General features: G+C 38.5%; 1 protein-coding gene across 11 annotated transcripts in view; it reads right to left on the minus strand.

The window, feature by feature from the left end:
- Nucleotides 1-21,038, minus strand: part of adgrb2 (adhesion G protein-coupled receptor B2) — a 1,003,794-nt gene that overhangs the window by 585,175 nt on the left and 397,581 nt on the right. For all 11 annotated transcript variants that reach the window (XM_051919045.1, XM_028818906.2, XM_051919049.1 and 8 more), the window contains exon 3: nt 9,500-9,583. In XM_051919045.1, coding sequence (XP_051775005.1) covers nt 9,500-9,583 — 84 coding nt within the window. The remainder of the gene's footprint in view (nt 1-9,499; nt 9,584-21,038) is intronic.

Here is a 21,038-nt window from a genome sequence, read left to right on the forward strand (position 1 = left end):
TCAATCCCACTAACATGCCTTCCAATGAGGAAGCAGAGCCTGGGGACTCGGAGGTGGGCTCCCCCATCTCTGGGACTGAGGTCACCGAAGTGGTCAAAAAACTCCTTGGTGGCAGGGCCCCGGGGGTGGATGAGATATGCCCGGAGTTCCTCAAGGCTCTGGATGTTGTAGGGCTGTCTTGGATGACACGTCTGTGCAACATTGCATGGCCATCAGGGACAGTGCCTCTGGATTGGCAGACTGGGGTGGTGGTCCCCCTCTTTAAGAAAGGGGACCGGAAGGTGTGTTCCAATTACAGAGAGATCACACTCCTCAGCCTCCCTGGAAAAGTCTATTCGGGGGTCCTGGAGAGGAGGGTCCGTCAGATAGTCGAGCCTCGGATTCAGGAGGAACAGTGTGGTTTTCGTCCTGGTCGCGGAACAGTGGACCAGCTCTACACCCTTAGCAGAGTCCTGGAGGGTGCATGGGAGTTTGCCCAACCAGTCTACATGTGTTTTGTGGACTTGGAAAAGGCATTCGACCGTGTCCCTCGGGGAATCCTGTGGGGGGTACTCCGAGAGTATGGGGTACCAGACCCCCTGATAAGGGCTGTTCGGTCCCTGTACGATTGGTGCCAGAGCTTGGTCCGTATTGCCGGCAGTAAGTCGAACCCGTTTCCAGTGAGAGTTGGACTCTGCCAGGGCTGCCCTTTGTCACCGATTCTGTTCATAACTTTTATGGACAGAATTTCTAGGCGCAGCCAGGGCGTTAAGGGGGTCCGGTTTGGTGGACTCAGGATTGGGTCACTGCTTTTTGCAAATGATGTTGTCCTGTTTGCTTCATCAGGCCGTGATCTTCAGCTCTCTCTGGATCGGTTCACATCCGAGTGTGAAGCGGCTGGGATGGGAATCAGCACCTCCAAATCCGAGACCATGGTCCTCAGCCAGAAAAGGGTGGAGTGCCCTCTCAGGGTTGGTAGCGAGATCCTGCCCCAAGTGGAGGAGTTCAAGTATTTCGGGATCTTGTTCACGAGTGAGGGAAGAATGGAGCGTGAGATCGACAGGCGGATCAGTGCGGCATCTGCAGTAATGCAGGCTCTGCATCGGCCTGTCGTGGTGAAAAAGGAGCTGAGCTGCAAGGCGAAGCTCTTAATTTACCAGTCGATCTATGTTCCTACCCTTACCTATGGTCATGAGCTATGAGTAGTGACCGAAAGAACGAGATCACGAATACAAGCGACTGAAATGAGTTTCCTCTGTAGGGTGTCTGGGCTTTCCCTTAAAGATAGGGTGAGAAGCTCAGTCATCCGGGAGGGGTTCAGAGTAGAGCCGCTGCTCCTCCGCATCAAGAGCTGTCAGATGAGGTGGCTCGGGCATCTGATCAGGATGCCTCCTGGACGCCTCCCTGGTGAGGTGTTCCGGGCACGTCTAACCGGGAGGAGGCCCAGGGGAAGACTCAGGACACGCTGGAGGGACATGTCTCTCAGCTGGCCTGGGAACGCCTTGGGATTCCCCCAGAAGAGCTAGAAGAAGTGGCTGGGGAGAGGGAAGTCTGGGTATCTCTGCTCAAGCTGCTGCCCCCGTGACCCGACCTCGGATAAGCGGAAGAGAATGGATGGAATGGATGGATGGATGGTATTTTAAAAAGGTAGTTGTAGTTAAATACTCAAGTAACTGATTTTCTATCTATAATAACTAAGGACCAAACCGTCTTCCTACCGCAGCCCATATACTCTTCTACATACCAACTCTTGAATTACAATCGCTTTCTCTAACAGAGGGATGCTCTTCTAGCAGCTCAACTACGAGATAGCGGGCACTCAGCACCCGCCCCCAGGTTATGGTGAGGGAAGCAAGAAGGGGTGGGGGCCCCTAGTTGATATTATATGAAAAATATTTCCAGTAAATAAAACAACTTTAAAATTATAATTTATGAGAGAATTATCCATTATCCTGCGGGACTATGGAGTCATTGAAAAAAAATGCCTCTGTGTCTGTGACTCCAGAAAGCTTGAAAACTCCTACGGAGTCTCTAGCTTTGGTATGTGTTATTTTTCAAACTGTAGCCTGTAAAGGAGGCATTATTATTGTTTGAGCTGTCTGGTAATTATTCATTTATTGTAATGTAAATTATAATACACACCTTCATGTTATACAGTGTGCTGCAAATGAGGGTTCTGGCAAATGAAGATGTGCATTAGATGTGGATCTTATGGGATTCAAGGTAAACATTGTTGGTCTGGAGCCTTGTTACTCTTATTCATATATGTTGATCAGCAATGAGAGAAAACAAGTAAAATGTTATTGATATATATTGTAAATGTGAACAATGATCATAACATTATAAAAAATCTTGTCTATGTATTAAACATTTGATTAGGATGCCATTATATTTATTATGTTAATTCTGAGTGCCAGATATTCAAAATATATTGAGGAAAAGAGTCAGGCAGATACGCAAAGTGCAAATAAAAACAGAGCAGCATTGCACAGTAGAAGTTGTTTAATGATCCCCAGTCAAACCAAATTATGCTTCAGAGTGAAGCAAGATGTGCTCCTTACTGGCAATAAGCAATGAAAAGTAAAGAACTGTATTGATCTTGTGTGTGAAAACATTCATCCAAATGATTCTGTAGCTGCTAAAGTCTCCATGCGACTTTAAACCCAATATTTAATTGACAAGGCTGTGAAATAAGTCACATTTGAATAATGCAAAGCACACCGAAATATGACAAGTAACATTTTGGTTTTTTTCTTTAATTCCCAGTAATAGACGTAGATGTTGCTGTATATAGTACAACGTGACACACCTTTGACACATATGTGTTTATTATCAACATGGCCTTACTGCATGGAATGCAGTTTTCATATCAACTCTAATCAAGTATAAAATGGCACTTGGCATTTGAAGATAAATGAAAGCACATGTTAATGTCAAAAACACATGTCCACATTAAGAATCTTAATTTTACAGTGGTTTACATTCTGTTAGCACATTTTAAATTACAATGCAACAGAACGCAGCAGCCAGAGTCTGTCTAGTTAAATTGTGCTGCAGAGCTTAAATTACATTTTATACCTTGCAAAGCTCAAATCAAATTCCACTTGCCGTTGGTGTGTTGGTACTAATCCTTAATGTTTTTGCTTTGCATTCCGAGTATTTTTGCTCCATTCTGACTCCCCCTTTTGGGTTCCCTGGGCATTATATTTTTTATCCTAAACCTTTTTTATTTTGATTGATTGTTTTACGGCATAAACAATGACATTTTGGATGTTTTTTATGGGTTGTAAACAAGCAAAACACCCTAAAAGGAGGGTATAATCTACTTAACTATAACGTGGGTCAAAACTGACCAAAAGGACACAGTAGTGTTCAAAGTTTGTGGCAACTATACAAAAAAGTAACATTGGGACTTTTACTTCTTTTTTTTACGTCAGGCCATTTTAATAAAATTAAACTTAATGTTTCTGAACTGAACCAATGACATTTATAGGTCGTGAACAAAGTAAAATACTCTAAATGCTGTAAAAATCCTTTAAAGGTTTTGGTGGGTAAAAAAAAAAAATAGCCTGCAACACATGTCAAGGTAAACATTTCTTGGAATCTGTACAAATTTAGAATTTTTATATACAATTTCTTTACCAATCATTAAGGCAGGAAAACCTGCCTTAACCAGATGAAATTTTGGATATGTTTAATGATTTTAAATGCAAAACTGGGACAAATTTGACTGAGAGACATTTTAACGGTTGGTGTGTTAGCCACTAAAAAACTGACAGATGTCAGGCTGGAGTTCAAGTCCTATTTATTAAAAAACTTATGACCCAGTGTAGGAGTCAGAGGGGGGAGATTTGCTGGCAGCACACATTTGTTGCTGTGCTCCTTTTTTCCTCTGCACATTTGTTACCACATGCCTTAGCTAGCACACTTCTGACCTGCATGCTTATGTTATGTGGGCCACCAAAGCTCTGAAATGGCATGTATATCAAGTTTGAGATATGCAAACTTTCAGAAAAATGCAATGGTGATACTGAGAGTGCTGCATGATGGTGAATACTGTATTAGGTTTTTGGGAAAGATGTTCTGTTTGCTCATTCATTTTCTTTGATGGTGCAGTGGTTAACACTACTGCCTCACTGAGCCAATGTAATGGGTTCGAGCCCCAAATCCATCTAGAGTTTGCTTCTATTGGCCATGTCTATGTGGATTTCCCTCTCAGTATTTCTGAGTTTTTGTTTCCACATCCCCATAGATATGTAGATTAGGTTAACTGGTGGCTAAATATTCCCCAAGTGTGAATATGAGTATGTTTATTCTCAAAAGACTGCTGTACTGTCCATGGCTGGTTATTTCTGATTAAAATTCCCAGAAAATCCTACATTATTGGGTGACCCAATTCAATCTGTTCCCTAACTGAAGTAGTACTAGTAAATGTCTGAATGAAGAAAGATTCCTGCTTTAAGAGTGCATTTATAAATAGCAAGTACTCAGTTTCTTAAAACCAAAAAAAAAACACCACAAGTAAAGAAATTGATTTGTAGTGAGACAGAAAGTACTTAATAGGGCTATTTAGCAATCATATTCTACAGGAAATAAATTAGGAGTCAATTTACTGTAGTTATAAAAAAATAAAATAAACTGAAGTACAAGTTTGGAAAGGGAGAAGGTATAGTGAAAGCATTTAAATATGTGAAGGATGAACAAAAAATATTTCTGGTTTGCCTTTATTGATATATTTGAGGTTAGTTTAATGCAATATGTTCTGTGCTTGTTCCATTCTACTTTAGTTTATACAATCTATACTTTACTAAAATATTTATGGTAACTCATTTGGTTAATAATCATATTTAAATGTTGACATTTCAGAGGTTTTTCATGCCATAGAATATGCCCAAAAGAGTTTTCCCCCTCTACTGCCCAGAGGACCTGGATTAAAAATAAGTAATACTGGATTAACAATACACTAGCAAAATGACCTTTTTTATTTTACTGTCCCTGTTTTATCATTATCAAATGGGACATAGCATGAGACACCACAGCTCAAAAAATCAATCACATGTAAGCAGCATGATCTTATTTTTATTCACCTAGTCCTTCAAAATAATAGAGTTGAGGTTTGAATGTCCCCAAAGTGCTACATTCAATCACATTCTCCATGTATCAAAAATTATCTAAGCATAGAAGGCTTCTAATATTTGTGTAAAATTTCCACTTAACAAGCTTCCATTTATATCTACAGGAGACTGTTGAAGAACCTCTCTGTAAGTAAAGTCTGGCATTAAACGTAGCTTTTTAACACTTCTTAGTTTCCACTTTCTTTGGTCAGAAAAATTGAATTCTGTCAGTCTTTACAATACTGGGAGGAGAAATCAATATGCTATACTCCTGCTACACACACTAGATTTTCATCTACTGTATTTTATATGCATTTTAAGGTTCATGACTATTGTTCACATCAGCATGGCTGCACAAATGCTATATCCACATTTACACTAAAAATTTGTATACAGTAGCAACGTTATGGAGTTACGCAAATTGCCATCTCATCTTTGTGTATCACTTCTGCTATTTGCATTTTTGAGTCTGATGAAACTGATAGCCTTTCATTGCATGAGAAAGAATAGCCTTTTAGTTTTCAAATGGGTAATAGCTTCATTATATCTTGACTTCAGAGTACCGTGTGCGTGGTTGAATTTAGTTGAGAGGAGGGCGTGACTTGAAAAAAATCTCACGGCCAAAGTGTCGTCTTATGGGACTTGAAAAAAATCTCTTGCAAAAAGTCCTGTCTCGTCGCAGGATTTTTTTATGTAATAAAGAGATTTGTCTGTGCATGAGTTGGCCTGAAATAAAATAATACACTGTGACCAAAAAAAAAAAAAAATATATTAAAAAACCTGGAAATGTGGAGTTGCACCAGTTGTTTTTCCTAAACTTTTATCATTAATGGAGAATAGAAAATGTTTAAAAATTTGCTGGTTTGACATTTGCGACACAATCTAAATCATTTATGTGAATTAAAATAAGGGCGGCACGGTGGCGCAGTGGTAGCGCTGTTGCCTCGCAGTTAGGAGACCCAGGTTCGTTTCCCGGGTCCACCCTGCGTGGAGTTTGCATGTTCTCCCCGTGTCTGCGTGGGTTTCCTCCGGGCGCTCCGGTTTCCTCCCACAGTCCAAAGACATGCAGGTTAGGTGGATTGGTGATTCTAAATTGGCCCTAGTGTGTGCTTGGTGTGTGGGTGTGTTTGTGTGTGTCCTGCGGTGGGTTGGCACCCTGCCCGGGATTGGTTCCCTGCCTGGTGCCCTGTGTTGGCTGGGATTGGCTCCAGCAGACCCCCGTGTCCCTGTGTTCAGATTCGGCGGGTTGGAAAATGGATGGATGGATGGATGAATTAAAATAAATAATTTATTGTGATGTCAGAATATTAACGGTCTAGAACAGTGGTACTCAATTACAGTCCTGGGGCCTCATGTATAAACGGTGTGTACGCACAGAAATGTTGCGTACAAACGTTTCCACGCTCAAATTGCGATGTATAAAACCTAAACTTGGCGTAAAGCCATGCACATTTCCACGGTACCTCATACCCTGGCGTACGTAATTTCTCCGCTCGGTTTTGCAGACTGGCGGCACCCAGCGTCAAAGCAGTGCTACTGTTCCTGTGTGGTCACCCTTTCTTTCTTAGATCCACATTCCTGACGCGGCTTTATACATACACTGAAACTAACTGCATATTGTTTATTAGTGTAATGCATCTGATTGTAATTAACCTGTAGCAATATAATGGTCTAGTGAATAGCCATAGTATTCCAAATACCATAACTGCTTTAGCGTTGTTACTCTCAATGCATCTTCTTCTTCTTTCAGCTGCTCCCGTTAAGGGTTGCCACAGCAGATCATCTTTTTCCATATTACTCTCACTGCACCACTCGGAGTATTTATATAACTGTATCTGAGTGGGGAATCACAGCAGCAGCTAATTGGAAAGAGAATTATCAGTATACAGCATGGAGCAGACGCTGCCTGAGCCACGGCAAAACGTTTCAGAGACTTTCCTGTACGGACTTAACTATAAATGCACTCAATCAGTCCATCAAGTGTTCCTTGTAGAACTGTTTGTACTTATAAGTACAATTACCTCACTGTAAACTTGCACTACAGTTATAATATTGCACAACCTCCGCCACTTTATAAAGCGCGTATTTACATATGATGACGATATCATTTTTAAGATGAAATGCAGCAAAATATGTTGATATTATACAGATAAAACTTTAACTTCATTTAAATAATCTGTATTGTTAATAATTAAACATGTGAGGACACGGTGCCGCAGCGCTAGCTAGTTCAGGGATTGTTCCTGCATTGCATTGTATTCTTGCAGGTGCTGACGCGACACTGGAAGGATAGACGGATAGAATAATTAAACATGTACTACGAAGATAATTCAATGTTCCTTAAAAGTTTTGAAGAATCGACATTCTAAGCTTACAAATGGCTTCACGTCTATTACAGAGCTGATTGTGTGGCGATTGGGTATTTGGAGAAAGAAAAGTAAGGACAGGAATTGGAGGTTAGTATGTTTGAAAGAGACAGTACTTCTGTAATAAATTATTTCATCGAAGGTCGCACATGGCGCAGCAAGCCTCTTGCATGAGACATGAACAAGCACTGCGCCACCGTGTTCCCATGTTTAATAACATGCTTTCATTCCTATCATCATGAAAAAGATATCATGTATACATCTCAGTATTTTAATTAATCAGAGAGCTGTAATATCACGAATGTAATGGATTATGTGTCCTGTCGGAGAAAGAGAAAGCCCGTTTAAGAAGCAGGTAGTGATACACACACAGAGCACATAGAAGATCAAATACTGAACAAAGCATTTAACGTGCTACTTTAGTTACAATGGGATTTGAGAAACTAGTAAATTAAACGATTTTAAGATGAAGTTTATGATGTTCTACTTTAATGGCAAAATAAACTACGTGATTAAAGTGGAAATTTCGAGATTAAAGTTGACATTTCATGCTTATTTCCCACTGTGTGCCTATTTTTTTTGTCTGTACCCTAATAAGCTTTCATATGACACTCAGACGGTGGGCTACAACTCGCATTTTCACGCCGACTTTGATATGTGACTTCTTTTTTATTTCGGGTACTGTGTGACTTTTTGAACTTGAGCTTTCGAGTTTCTCCAACACTCTGTCACTCGATCAACTTCCTTTTGTTGATTATACCACTGTTTAAACCAACAAATAGTACATTTTTCCTTTGCCTTCACTTGGTATTCGCTGAAATTCTTATATTTTCCCCCATGCTTTTCCCATTGTCTTTTCACAGAAGGCTATTTATATTGATTTGCATATTCAAAGAGGCGTAATTCTGGGAGGAGTTGGGGCGGGACAGAAGGCGCGTGCACATGCGTTACTCTTCACGCTGATCGGGATTTATGTAGCGGAAGAACGTGGAAGTTTGCGTACGTACAAATTCCTGCATCTGGATTTTTCTGTGCATACGCACATTCCCGCTTTTGTGCTTACGCCATGTTATAGTGTGAGATCTACGCACGCCGTTATACATGAGGCCATGGTGATCAGCAATGCCTGCAGCTTTTCGCAACCCATTTATTTTCTAATAAAGCAGCTTTTTTTGGGCGTGGTTTAAGTTAACTTGCTTCTTACAACTGAGAATCCCTGCCTGCCAATTTCAGCTTTAAACAACTACATTCGGTTTTAATTGTGGCCTATTTCCTTAACCTGTGATCAGTTATTAATGAGGTGCAGATGACAAAGTAACTCATAGTTACAATTTTTGGTTGACTACTCTACTGCAAATATAAGGGGCTCATCTATTAAAAGTTTTGCCGAATACTTTAACTGTAAAAGTACTTTCCAAATCTAATTGTGTGGAGTTTTAAGATAACCCAATTGAGAACAAGATTTATGTGAGATTAACAAAATAATTTTTTTTTTGCTTATTAAGTGTAACAGATATATTTTTGCTGATGAAGATATATAATTTGTGTTTTATCTTCAGTAAAGCAAAAAAAGGAATAATGATTTGCAATGTACTGCAGAATGAGTTTAAATAATATAGCAAGGCATATATTCACAAAATGATCATGACTTCAGTATCACGATGACATGTTGTATTGTGGTGCTCCTGGCAATTCCCACCCTAGTCTTGTAACTGATGCCTTTCAGCTGAGAAATGACTCTCTTACCTGTACTTTTTGTGCTTTTGTTGTGCCCTAAATATACTTTAATATGAAGGCCAAAACTTCACAAGTGTATTTTGTTTCTTAATGTAACAACACGAAACTTGTAACCCACACACATATGGAAATAAAGTGCCTACTATAACTCCTCATTTATTGCCATCTAGTTTACTTTCTAGTGTTAGGCCAATCATAGCAGGTGTATGTCTAATATTCTCCTCACTTACATCTAAGTGTTATGCTTACAGTGAGCACCATCTCAAATCAAATTTAGAAAATGTATGCTGTTTTTGTGCTCACCTGTCTGGGCCTGAAAGATGCCAGGCTGGTCAGCTGATCGTGGCCGCTGAGTCTTAACTTTCTGGTCATCATCTGGCTCGTGATCTGATAATGAAGAAGAAGAAACAAAATAAGAAAACTCCTCTGGCTTTTCTGCCAACACAATTATTCGTTTTAGGTCTTTGTTATTATAGCCAGGCATTTAGAAAAAAGGCTGTTAACAATAGCAGGATGACAATGCTAGGACCTTTTAAATGTTCATTTTTTAGATTCTGGAATTGTAAGCAGTCCTCATTTGCAATGTCAACAAGAGCCAACCAGTAAATAATTGTGAACATGTCTATCAGTAAACCTGATTTAGTGCAATTAAAGCAGCAACAACGAATGAAACATACTTGTAAGAGCACTCCTCCTACTCCCACAAGTAGTTTTTACTAATTGCCAAAAAACACTTCAGTGAATACTTTTTTTGTATATACATGTTAAAATTGGAATATTGACTAATAAATTACTTTCTTTATGGAATGATGACAATATTATGATAGCTTCTTTTTATGATTACTCAAAAAGTGGCTGATCTGTGATTAGCTTATCAGTTTTAAAGTGGACCGTGTTCAAAAAAAAATTTGGATTTGATTATGCATTACAGTAATTATACTTTTTCAATATCTTTCAATAGCTTTTTGGGTAGCCAGGCTGTCAAAATTTAAGGAATATTACATTTAACTGCTGTGTCTGACCCATAAAATACAGTATGATTCTCTATCAATCTGCATTAAAGGAGTATTGAATTTGTATCCCCTTTTTCATTTCTTGCCAAAAATTTTTTTAAATATTAATATAGCGAGAAAAGTGCACACTGGCTCTGCAATCATTGCTGCTGTCACACGCTTCTACAGTACCAGGGTTCAAATCCAGTTGTAGGTAATCCGTATTACCTACATATTCTCCCAGTGTTGGCATTGATTTCCTTATACATTCCAAAGATGTGCAGGTTAGGCTGATTTGTCCCACTGTGTGTTCATTGTAGCGTACTGGCACCCTGTCCAGAGATGGTTCTTGCTTTGCACTTTATGCTGCAGGGATTGGCTTCAGACCCCCTTTACCAGTGAATGAATGAATGAATTGCCACTACAATGGCAGCTTGTACTAGAAGATTTGTAGTTATATGCTGCAGGATATTCAGTTTTTGAGAGCAAATAAACTTTTCTGTATAGTCATTCACAATGTTAAATCTGAAGAGTTAAATCATATGTACAGTAGCTATGGCAGGCATGTCATGCTTCAGTCTGGCAGTCAGAAGAACCGCTGTGCAGTATGTCATCAGACAAAGGCATACTGTAGTGCTGAACTGAATATGACAATGTGTATGAAGGAGGAAGGGTACGTGTAACGTTAAATAGACAGACTATTCAACGCAGCATACCTTTATAGTTCCTATTCAGCAAATATTTATAAAAAATAATCAAGCTGACATTTAAAAACCTACAATCCAACTGCCTCTTTTAGCTTGTTCTGCATATCTGAAGCATTGAAATTTGGGTTTAGTGCTGCTCAGTTTACATTCCAGAACATCAAGAGAAATTATTTTACCCACAATTAAAAACTCTTCATGTGCAAATCTGGATGCAGATTACAAAGTTAAGTGTCTCGTGTTCATAGTCACACAAGTATGAGAAATGTATAATAGGTGGAAGGTTCTGTAGAATATAAAACCTGCCCGTTCTTGGCTTCTTTTTTGGCAAGTGAGGGCAGGACTGGCTGAGTCATTTACTGTATATTCTGTGGCAGACGGCTGGGGATCCTGCCCAGCCAGGACACCTGGAAGGACCAGGAGAGGGACAATACCTTCCTTGGATCACGAGAGGGCAGCCAGGGGGCACCCGGAGGATTATAGAGCCCTGGATTGCAGCACTTCTGCCACACCAGGAAGTACTGCCGGAAGATCATCACGAAGCACCTGGAGCACATCCGGGGTATTATAAAAGGGGCCGCCTCACTTCAGTAGAGGAGCTGGAGTCGGGGTGGAAGAGGATGGAGTTCACAAGGAGAGGAGTAGAGGCGGCAGAAGAATAGAAGAAGGAGAAAGAAGGGACTGAGTGTTTGTCTAATTTGGACATTGTGAGGTGCTGTGTACAGAAAATAAATATTAAACGTGTGCGTTTTTGGACATTTGGTGTCTCTCTGTCTGTGTTAGGGGGCTGAACTTCCACAATTCATTGTAGTGCAAAACATTGAAAGAATTCTACAACACTTGGATCGACAATGGCTGCAAACAACATGGACCAATACAGGCTTAAATACAGAACAGTGAAAGACTATTGTAAATCAAAGCAGTCTGCTAAAAATAACTTTAAAAATCTCATTCATTTTTGAAATATACCCTTCTTTAAAATGCATGTTATCCTTTATTATGTAAAAGTTAGCTTTACATAATCTCACACATTGCTTCACTATTTTTTTGCTTCCACTTCACACCTTTGTTACAGCTGATTTTTTTCTAGTAGACACACTGAATGAAGCAATTTTAATAATCTGTGGCTTTATACATTTCATGCCATACATGAGCTGATTTTGATTCGAGGTGGAACAGAGGGGCCAGCATTTGACAAGTTTAATTATTAGTAGCAAAATAGAAATTATGAAATGTGACATGGAGATAAGGAATAATTGGTTCAGTGTATTGATCAAAAGAAAAAAGTAATAACATTTAAAAAAAGATATATTCTTAACTTTAAGGCAGGTTCATTTTTGTATATTAAAACAAAACTGAAAAAAAATACCCAGCATATTGCAACCTGATTAACAAGACAAATATTATATTTCATTATTGTGCAGTTATTGCAATGATTCTGTCTGTGATAGCTTGATGAGTGGGGAAAGCCATCTGTGTTTATTTTTATAATCAATGTGCTTTATGAGTTTGAACAAAGCCCATTGTTATCCATTCATCCATTTTCTGGACCCAGTTTTTCTATAAGAGGGCTGTATACATCCATACCAGATAGGAATGAATTTCCTACACTCTTAAAACTAATGGTTCTTTAATGGCACCATATGGTTCTTTACTGGGTTGTGTGGTTCCTCGTGGTGCTTGACTAAGCACCATTTCACTCTGCAAGGGATTATTTGCATATGAAGTTGCATCTTTGTGCTTTGAAAAACTTCCCAATATTTAGAAAAAAAAAAAAGTTGTATATGATAGGCTGCAGACACTAACAAACTAAGAAAACTTAAATTTATGTTACTGGACATACTCAGCAATAGTTGTGTTGAAATCATGAGCCATTGCTACTTCACAAATCTGTTACCATCTCTTTATGGTTATTCACTTTATGTTACGTATCTAAATAAATAAATGGATCTTTCTGGAACCTTTATTTAAATAGGTCTTTCAGGACCCAAAAGTGTTTTCCCCTATGGCAAATGCTCTGAAGAACCATTCTGGCACCTTTATTTTTAAGAGTGTAGCTGAAGCTGTAAAGCACCAGTATTGTTAACTGCGTTTTAATGCCGTCCATCACTGAACCTGATTTATTTGAATACATATGTATTTTTTATATAACTGGTTGAAAAAACTTATATGTGTGAGCAAAAGTCAATCAGGGCCTTGTACAGCATCACTGTGGCAATGCAGAGTTGCTTGGTCTAACACTGGATGTGCAAAAATTGCCACTGTCCACATTCGTTTTTCAGATTATTACTATTTTTTTAACAAATAATTTTATTCATTCATGCAATCAGTATTGACCTCACATAATCCACTTCAGGACCCTCGAGGGGACAGAAGCCATTCTGGCAGAATCATTCTTAGACACAAATAATATTAGTTTTCAAAAAAAAAAAAAAAAAATCCTCAGGAAATTGAAACCTCAGTGCCACATAATTTTGCTTCCTTCTACGAATCTAGTAAGAGACCTAGCACTAATGTGCAATTCCATTCAGAGAACTCTATTAAATTTGTTGCTACCATAATCACCTCCATATCTGTAGCACCACCGCAAGACAACAGTTTTATTTTATTATGTTGCTTTTGTGCAGAATGATCTTTCATAATAATGCTGAGACTGTGCACAGCTTTTGGGTATATACTGTAATGTTTAAAAGCTGTTCTTACAATATTTGTGATGTTGCTGAAAGCTGTAGCCAATCTGTACATTTGTATTAGGTACCAATTACATGTTGGTTTGTTGAGTACTTACAGTCTGTTCTCATGGAGAAAAGTGGAGTCCTGTCTCAAACTAAGGTCACAAAATAAACATTCTGAGCACTGATCTTTTTTAAATTTGCTACTTCCTTTTTATCTACCTTACTTGTTGACCCTGAAAGGCTATGGATAAATGCATTATTATAACTGGCGTCATCAGTACTGTAATTGTCATTCTGTGGCTTTGAGTATTGTTTGATGAGAGGAAAAATGAATTTAAACAACTTTAGCAAAAGCTGCACTATAACAAAATGTGAAAAAGGTGAAAGAATGTACATAAGATCATAAAGAGGAGACAATTTAGTCCATCAAGTCTATTTATTTAGCTAATTGTTAAGCTGTCCCAGTATCTCATCAAGATTTTCTTAAAAGTTGTCAAGGTTTCTGCTTGAACTACTGTACGTCTTGGTAGTTTGTTCCAGAGTGCCATATCTCTTTGAGTAAAGAAGAGTTTTCTATTTAAATGCTCTTCCCCTTAATTTCCACTGACGTCATTGAGTACGTGAATCACCTTAAGCTGAAAGAATGTTACTACATCTACTTTATCAATACCTTTCAGGATTTTAAATACCTGGACTAGGTCCCCATGAAATCTTCTCTGAGATTTGATTCTCTGAGTGAGACAAAGTAGGACATGTCCTTACGTCTTGGGATGCTCTTGGTTGCTCTCCTCCGCATAGCCTTCAAGTGCTGCTATGTCTTTCTTATACCGTAGTGACCAGAACTGCACACAATACTCCAGACAGGGTGAAAGGGTCTGAATACTTTCTGATGGCACATGATTATACGATGTGTGTGTGGTTTAATACATGCTTAATGAGGATGATGTCAAAGTATATGCTAAATACAGTTGTTTTGCATGCAATAATGGAACAAAGTTAACTTCTTTCAGCAGTTAATCTTGTGACAGAAGCCCCTGCTATGTCTTTCTGACTTCCACAATGCTCAGTCCCACATGGAGGAGTTCTCAGCCAATGCTGTATCTACCACATTCTGTATATTTGCTTGACTTCTTAGTGTTCTAATGTTGTAATGTTTCACTGTACATTAGTATTAATTCTCCCTAATAATTTATGAGATCAAAAAATTAGAATAAAAAAATAATCAAAAACAATAAAAGCAGATCTGGAAAGATGTTGGAAATTATTTCGGATGTTTATTTCATTTCAAGAAGAAGTTCAACATGTACAATAGATTGTAAAATCCCAGGAATATACAGTAAATTATGAACACAGGTTGTTGCATAATGTGGCAAGGCTTTGAAAGCTTTACTAACATAAATGGGCCAGAGTCCTAAGTGATGGGTATATTGCATTCAAATAAATATTTTTAATTATTATTTGACACCTTTCTGTTTTGGGGATTTACTGGAGTATTAAATAAAGCCTGGGAAATCTTGCAGTCTTCAAAGTAATAAAATGTATGAACCTCACAAGAAGCAAACGGCTAAAAGCTATTAAGGAATCCGCAAAACAGAAATGTAAAAATTCAGCGGGCTGTGGAAACATTCATTAAAAGACAGATTTCAGATGGTACTGTAGCTTCCCTTTTATAACATAAATTGATTTTATATGTCATCAGTTGAAGGAAACAACGTTTTTCTCTTGCCTGTGGGAGAGCCTTGATTTTTCTCTAAACAAATGTGGGTCATGAAATCTACATGCTTTCTATTTATCTTTGGATATCTAAATTCTGTGCCGTAGTTTTTCTTTTAAAATATGGTGGCACAGAGTTTGTGTTCTTTCCACATACAAATCCCTTATTGCTTAGTAAAACTATATTAAAATCTGAAACATCTGCTTGTGAAAATCTTCAGTTGTTCTTATTAAATGCTGGCTTAAAGTACCATTCTAGACTGCACAAATGGAATTACCATATTTTATTAGCCATACTGTACTGTTTGTCAATTATTCAGACATGGACTTGTCCATTGTTGACAAGGTGTCTAAAAAAATGTCAGTAAAATCCATGATGTTATGGTGCCAGTCACTCAAGTCCATTGGCTGAACATGGAAACAGCATTGCTTTCTACTAATGTGTCAGCTCTAGGTTCTGATCTTGCCTGGGATGCTTCAGTACAAATTTTGCATCCTCCCTTCTAATTACATTGAGATCTTTTAAGTCTGCAGGTGTCTAATTTATTACAGAATTGAGTGGCCTAAATAAATACATTCTAGTCTCATAGTTCCCAGAATGCTAAGTTGAAATCCAGCACTGGAGAGAGTTTGCAAATTTTCTCTCACATTTGTGGTTGTTTTTTTTATGGGTACTCTAGTTTTCCTCCCATGTGATAAAGGTATTGGTTTCATAATAATGTATTTTTTTATAATTTTATAATAATCTTTTTTTACATGCATGGTTAAGTGTCCCCTGCAATGGATTGGCATCCTAACCAAGTGTGATCCTTCTTTACTCACTACAAGCCTCAGTCTGGTCAGAACATCCCACTCTTTTTTCTGAAGAAAACCATCTCAGATTTGGAGATCTGTAATCTCAATTTGACCACAATACAAAATGTGTGTGTAGTATGGGTGTTTAGACCAAGGGATGATGGTCTTCGGTTAAGAAATGAAAATGGGAAAATGACTGTTCTTTAACATCACTGTTCCTTACCAAAACTGTTTTAGTTGTATGGAGTGATGGGGTTGTAGATTGTATTTTGCAATGAGTAACTAAAAGGTACTTATACAAAAAAAAAAAACAAACAATAATAAAAATTAAATCACTTAATACCCCAGAAGTTCAAAAGGCCAATATCAACCAGATGCCACCCCAAAGTTAACAATATGCAAACCCTTCAAACCTCAGCTGCACCTTGTCAAACATACAGTAAGTGAAGCCAGGACTAGGTCTACTTAGCTGGAATTGTGTGAACCCCCCAGGTTTGATCCCAGCTTTCACTCCACACAATGCAGGATGAAATGACTCACAGTAGCAGCCATATCATTTCATATGCCTGCTTACCAAGTTAAAAAGACTTTACAACATGCACAAAGTAACCATAGACAAAATTTCCCAAATCCCAGTTATAGATTAATATAAAATGTTTACTGCTGTATTACCACTTCTGGATCTCATACTTCTTTTGGACAGTTTTCTCTTCAGCACTATGACACTTGATTTCACGGTGAGTTCAGATGAAACAGTGTCCTTTACCATATTGAAAAATATCATATCACCCTGCTTTTTGTGTCATGTTGAAGATGCATGTTGTACAGCACAATGCAACCAAGTTTGATCTCAGTATCCCAACATGGCAGAGGTTTCGTTGGCGACCACCACCTAAGTCCCCCAGTACTGCAATCTGAAGCAGAAGCACAGACACCAGTTTTAGGATTTCTTTCCACTTCTTCCTAATCCCTTCATTTGCGGGTTACATTCTCCTAAGAACGGTATTTGTGTTTCAACCTTAATCCTAACTTAGCTGTGCATCCCTCTATTTTAAATATTCGATGGTGAAAAAAAAAAAATCATCTAGCAGTATGGGACACCATCTACACATGAAGAAAGCGTCCATAACATGAAAGTTAAATGTGGAATTCAAAGTAGCACCCCTTTAAAAGATAGCTGGTTATCATGAAAAGCACTAACAGGTACACTGCTGGAAGAAACAGTAAAACTTTCCAAAGAAAAAAAGAATAAGTTTGAAGTGGGGTTGTGATTAAAACTTAGGGGGTAGATTTTATAATCAGGGGAAGAGCAGAGGCGAGACAGTATCACAGACTTTTTATTGTTCCCATTCTTTCTGCCGCATTTTGTTTGAAGTGACAAACATGTAGAATAGAATTGCTTTTCTCAATTCTTTTTTATTTTTGTATGTACCATCTGTATTATAGTCTAAATTGTCAAACAGGGCCTTGATTATTAAGACAAACAGAGCCCTACTCCGAATGCAGGCACACATACCCTCCGTGCCAACGCACATCAGCAGAAACAATGCAGCAGGCAATATCCTCAGCCTACCCTCTAGAACACCCACTTCAATTTGCAGTAAATCATTTCACGTTATGGTTGAACCAAGCATCTTGGGGGGGGTTCAGGGGGGTTGTACAACCTACCATTTCAGCAAAGGACTAAATATGAGAGCTCAAGTCGGCCACACTTTATAGGGTTGCTAAAGCCTCTGTGTAGCCATGCGAAAAAAATAAAATAATCATCTGATTCTTTTATTGGTTGTTAGGGAGATTAATCAATAAAAGCAAGCAGCCAAAACCTACTTAAAAAACTAACATAAACCACAACCCCTGAATCATATTTTCAGGAAAATATTGAAAGATACCTTTAAAAAGAAAAATACGTACAAAAGTATTCAGAGAAGTGCTAAACCGTTCAACAGCTCCCAGTGCAACATTTTTAGGATATACCACACAAGTGATGCCTCAGTATTTGTAGACAGAAGCTATCAATTATTTAACTCCAGAAATAATTCTACATGGAGTTTTGTGTATTTCAAAACATAGTAAACTGCCCCTGACAAAAACATACTAACCCCCAATTCCAGTCCTACTTTTCTTTCTCCAAATACCCAATCGCCACACAATCAGCTCTGTAATAGACATTAAGCCATCTGTAAGCTGAGAACGCCGATTCTTCAAAACTTTTAAGGAACATTGAAATATTTTCATAGTACATGTTTAATTATTCTATCCATCTATCCTTCCAGTGTTGCGCCAGCCCCTGCAAGAATACAGCGCGAGACAGGAACAATCCGTGAATGGAGCGCCAGCTCCTTGCTAGTGCTGTGACACTGTGTCCTCACATGTTTAATTATTAACAATATAGATTATTTAAATGAAGTTAAAGTTTTATCTGTATCATACAACAAACATATTTTGCAGCATTTCATCTTAAAAATGATATCGTCATCATATGTAAATATGCGCTTCATTAAGTAGCGCAGGTTGTGCAATTTTATAACTGTATCGCAAGTTTACAATGAGGTAATTGTACTTATAGGTACAGACAGTTGTATAAGGAGCACTTGATGGACTGATTGATTGCGTTTATAGTTCTGAACCGCGAGGAAAGGCTCTGAAGCGTTTGCCGTATGAGAGCAGTTCAAATAGGCAGCATGGCTGAGGCAGCGTGTGCTTGATGCTGTATACCGATAATTCTCTTTCCGATCAGCTGCTGTAGAGCTGTGATTCCACACTCAGATACAGTGATATAAATACTTTGAGTGGTGCAATGAGAGTAATATGGAAAAAGATGATCCGCTGTGGCAACTCCTAACGGGAGCAACTGAAAGAAGAAGAAGAAGGTGCAGTGAGAGTAACAACGCTAAAGCAGCTATGGTATTTGGAATAGTTTGGCCATTCCGTGGACCATTATATTGTTACAGGTTAATTTCAATCAGATGCCTTAAACTAATAAACAATATGCGGTTAATTTCAGTGTACAGTATATGATAAAACCACGTCAGGGATGTGAATCTAAAAAAGAAAGGGAAACCACACTGGAACAAAAGCACTGCTTTGACACTGGGTGCCGCCAGTTTGCAAAACTGAACGGAGAACTTGCGTACGCCAAGCATTTAGCTAGCGTGAAAATGTGCGTGGCTTTATACCAAGTTTAGGTTTTATACGTCGCGATTTGAATGTGAAAATGGGAGTACGCAACATTTTTGTGTGTACGCACTGTTTATACATGAGGCCCCAGGTCATTAGAGTCCTGGTGCTCCCTGTTTTGCTATATAGTTGCAAGACATGCCATCCAGTGACCTGAGATGAAGACTGGACTCCTTTGGTACTGTGTCTCTTCGGAGAATCCTTGGGCATCTCTGGTTTGACTTTGTGTTGAACAAGTGGTTGCTCATGGAGTTCCGAATGAGGCACATCACCTGCATTGTGAGGGAGCATCCATGCTATGTAGTGTGATTCCCCGGGGGTGATCCAGCTCGCAGGATCCTCATTGTTGTGGACCAGAGTCGCTGGACCAGGCCAAGGGGATGCAAACATAAAATCTGGCTGCAGCAGAGAGACAGTTATTTCTGGTGGATGGGGCTGGACCGCATGTCTGCCTGGGGGGGGGTAGCCAACCAGGATCCTAAGGTGTTTCATCATGTGGTGGGTGAAGCAATGCACTGTACCAGTGCTGACCTGAGCACAGGCGGGTTAATTGCCTCAGACAGGATAATAAAAATCGGTGGGTACTGAACTTTAGTCTGGTGATAAAGTGTTGTTAAAGCTACACCATGCTGCCTCCCGTGAGTGACACGTTTTCTTCATTTTCATGAAACCCAGCAATCCTTCACCTTCTGGAATAAATTATGAATTGTATAAAACTGTATCATCAAAAATCTAGATGAGGCAAAACTTTTAACCATGGATATAAAACATTCTCTGTGCTACTGCAGAAACATTGTGTGAAATTGTCAATCAACAAATCAATGTTAATTATATACATGCCTCCCGGTGACCACCAATTCATAATGCTTTACGGCACACAATAAATTACAGTACAACACAGCTTGTTTTGCTACATAATTAACAAATTAAAATACAGCACTGCCAGATGGATGGCAGCAATAAAGCAAGCAATTTAAATGTGACACTAAAAAACTTAAATCACCAAGTTAACTAGTTTTGAGCTTTGGGGAGCAAGGTGTCCCTAGGCTTTAGAGTTACAAGCAATTCAAATCAAGTGAAAAAGAAACATAAAAAAACATTTTCTAGCTAGGGCTGTATCAATAAAAAAATAAAATTATAATATTTGTAGAAAAACTCTGTTTTTGTCTGCATCACTAGTTCTGATTCTTTGAAAGTCGGATGCAATATGACTTACAGTATTAATAACATATGTAGAAATATATAGAAACATATATATAGAAAAACTGCTCTGTTTTTGTTTATATCTTTAGTTCTAACTCTCTGAAAGTCAAATACAATATGAGGACACATAAAGAATTGCCCTTTAAGAAAGCAATTCCGCTTGTCTCAGGACTAATACACTCTTTTCTGTTGCCTTTTTGCCAAGAAAGGAAGAAATAAATAGCTGTGAGGTCCTTGTGTCATTTGTGCTGTTCCTTGTCACTAACAAGTGATTAACTCTGTTTCTGCCCTGCTCTGACATTCATCTTGTAATTTGTCTGCTTCATTTTGAACACAATTAAAATGCTAGCTAGTCAGGATATTGATACCTTTGATTAAAATGCACAATGCATTAAAAAAAATTAAATTAAATATTAAAAAGTTGTTCATTAAATTTTCTAACTTAAGGTTGGAAAGGTCTTTACTTCAAAAAGGATCCTAATGAAGTAATAATGAGGCGGATGTTAGTTAAGGAATGTACTACACCACGAGAACTGCAATATCTCATTAGAAAAATCAGGGAAAATGGACTTTGTTGGTAGGC

The sequence above is a fragment of the Erpetoichthys calabaricus genome, chromosome 14, assembly GCF_900747795.2.
Source record: "Erpetoichthys calabaricus chromosome 14, fErpCal1.3, whole genome shotgun sequence".
NCBI classification, from domain to species: Eukaryota; Metazoa; Chordata; class Cladistia; order Polypteriformes; family Polypteridae; genus Erpetoichthys; species Erpetoichthys calabaricus.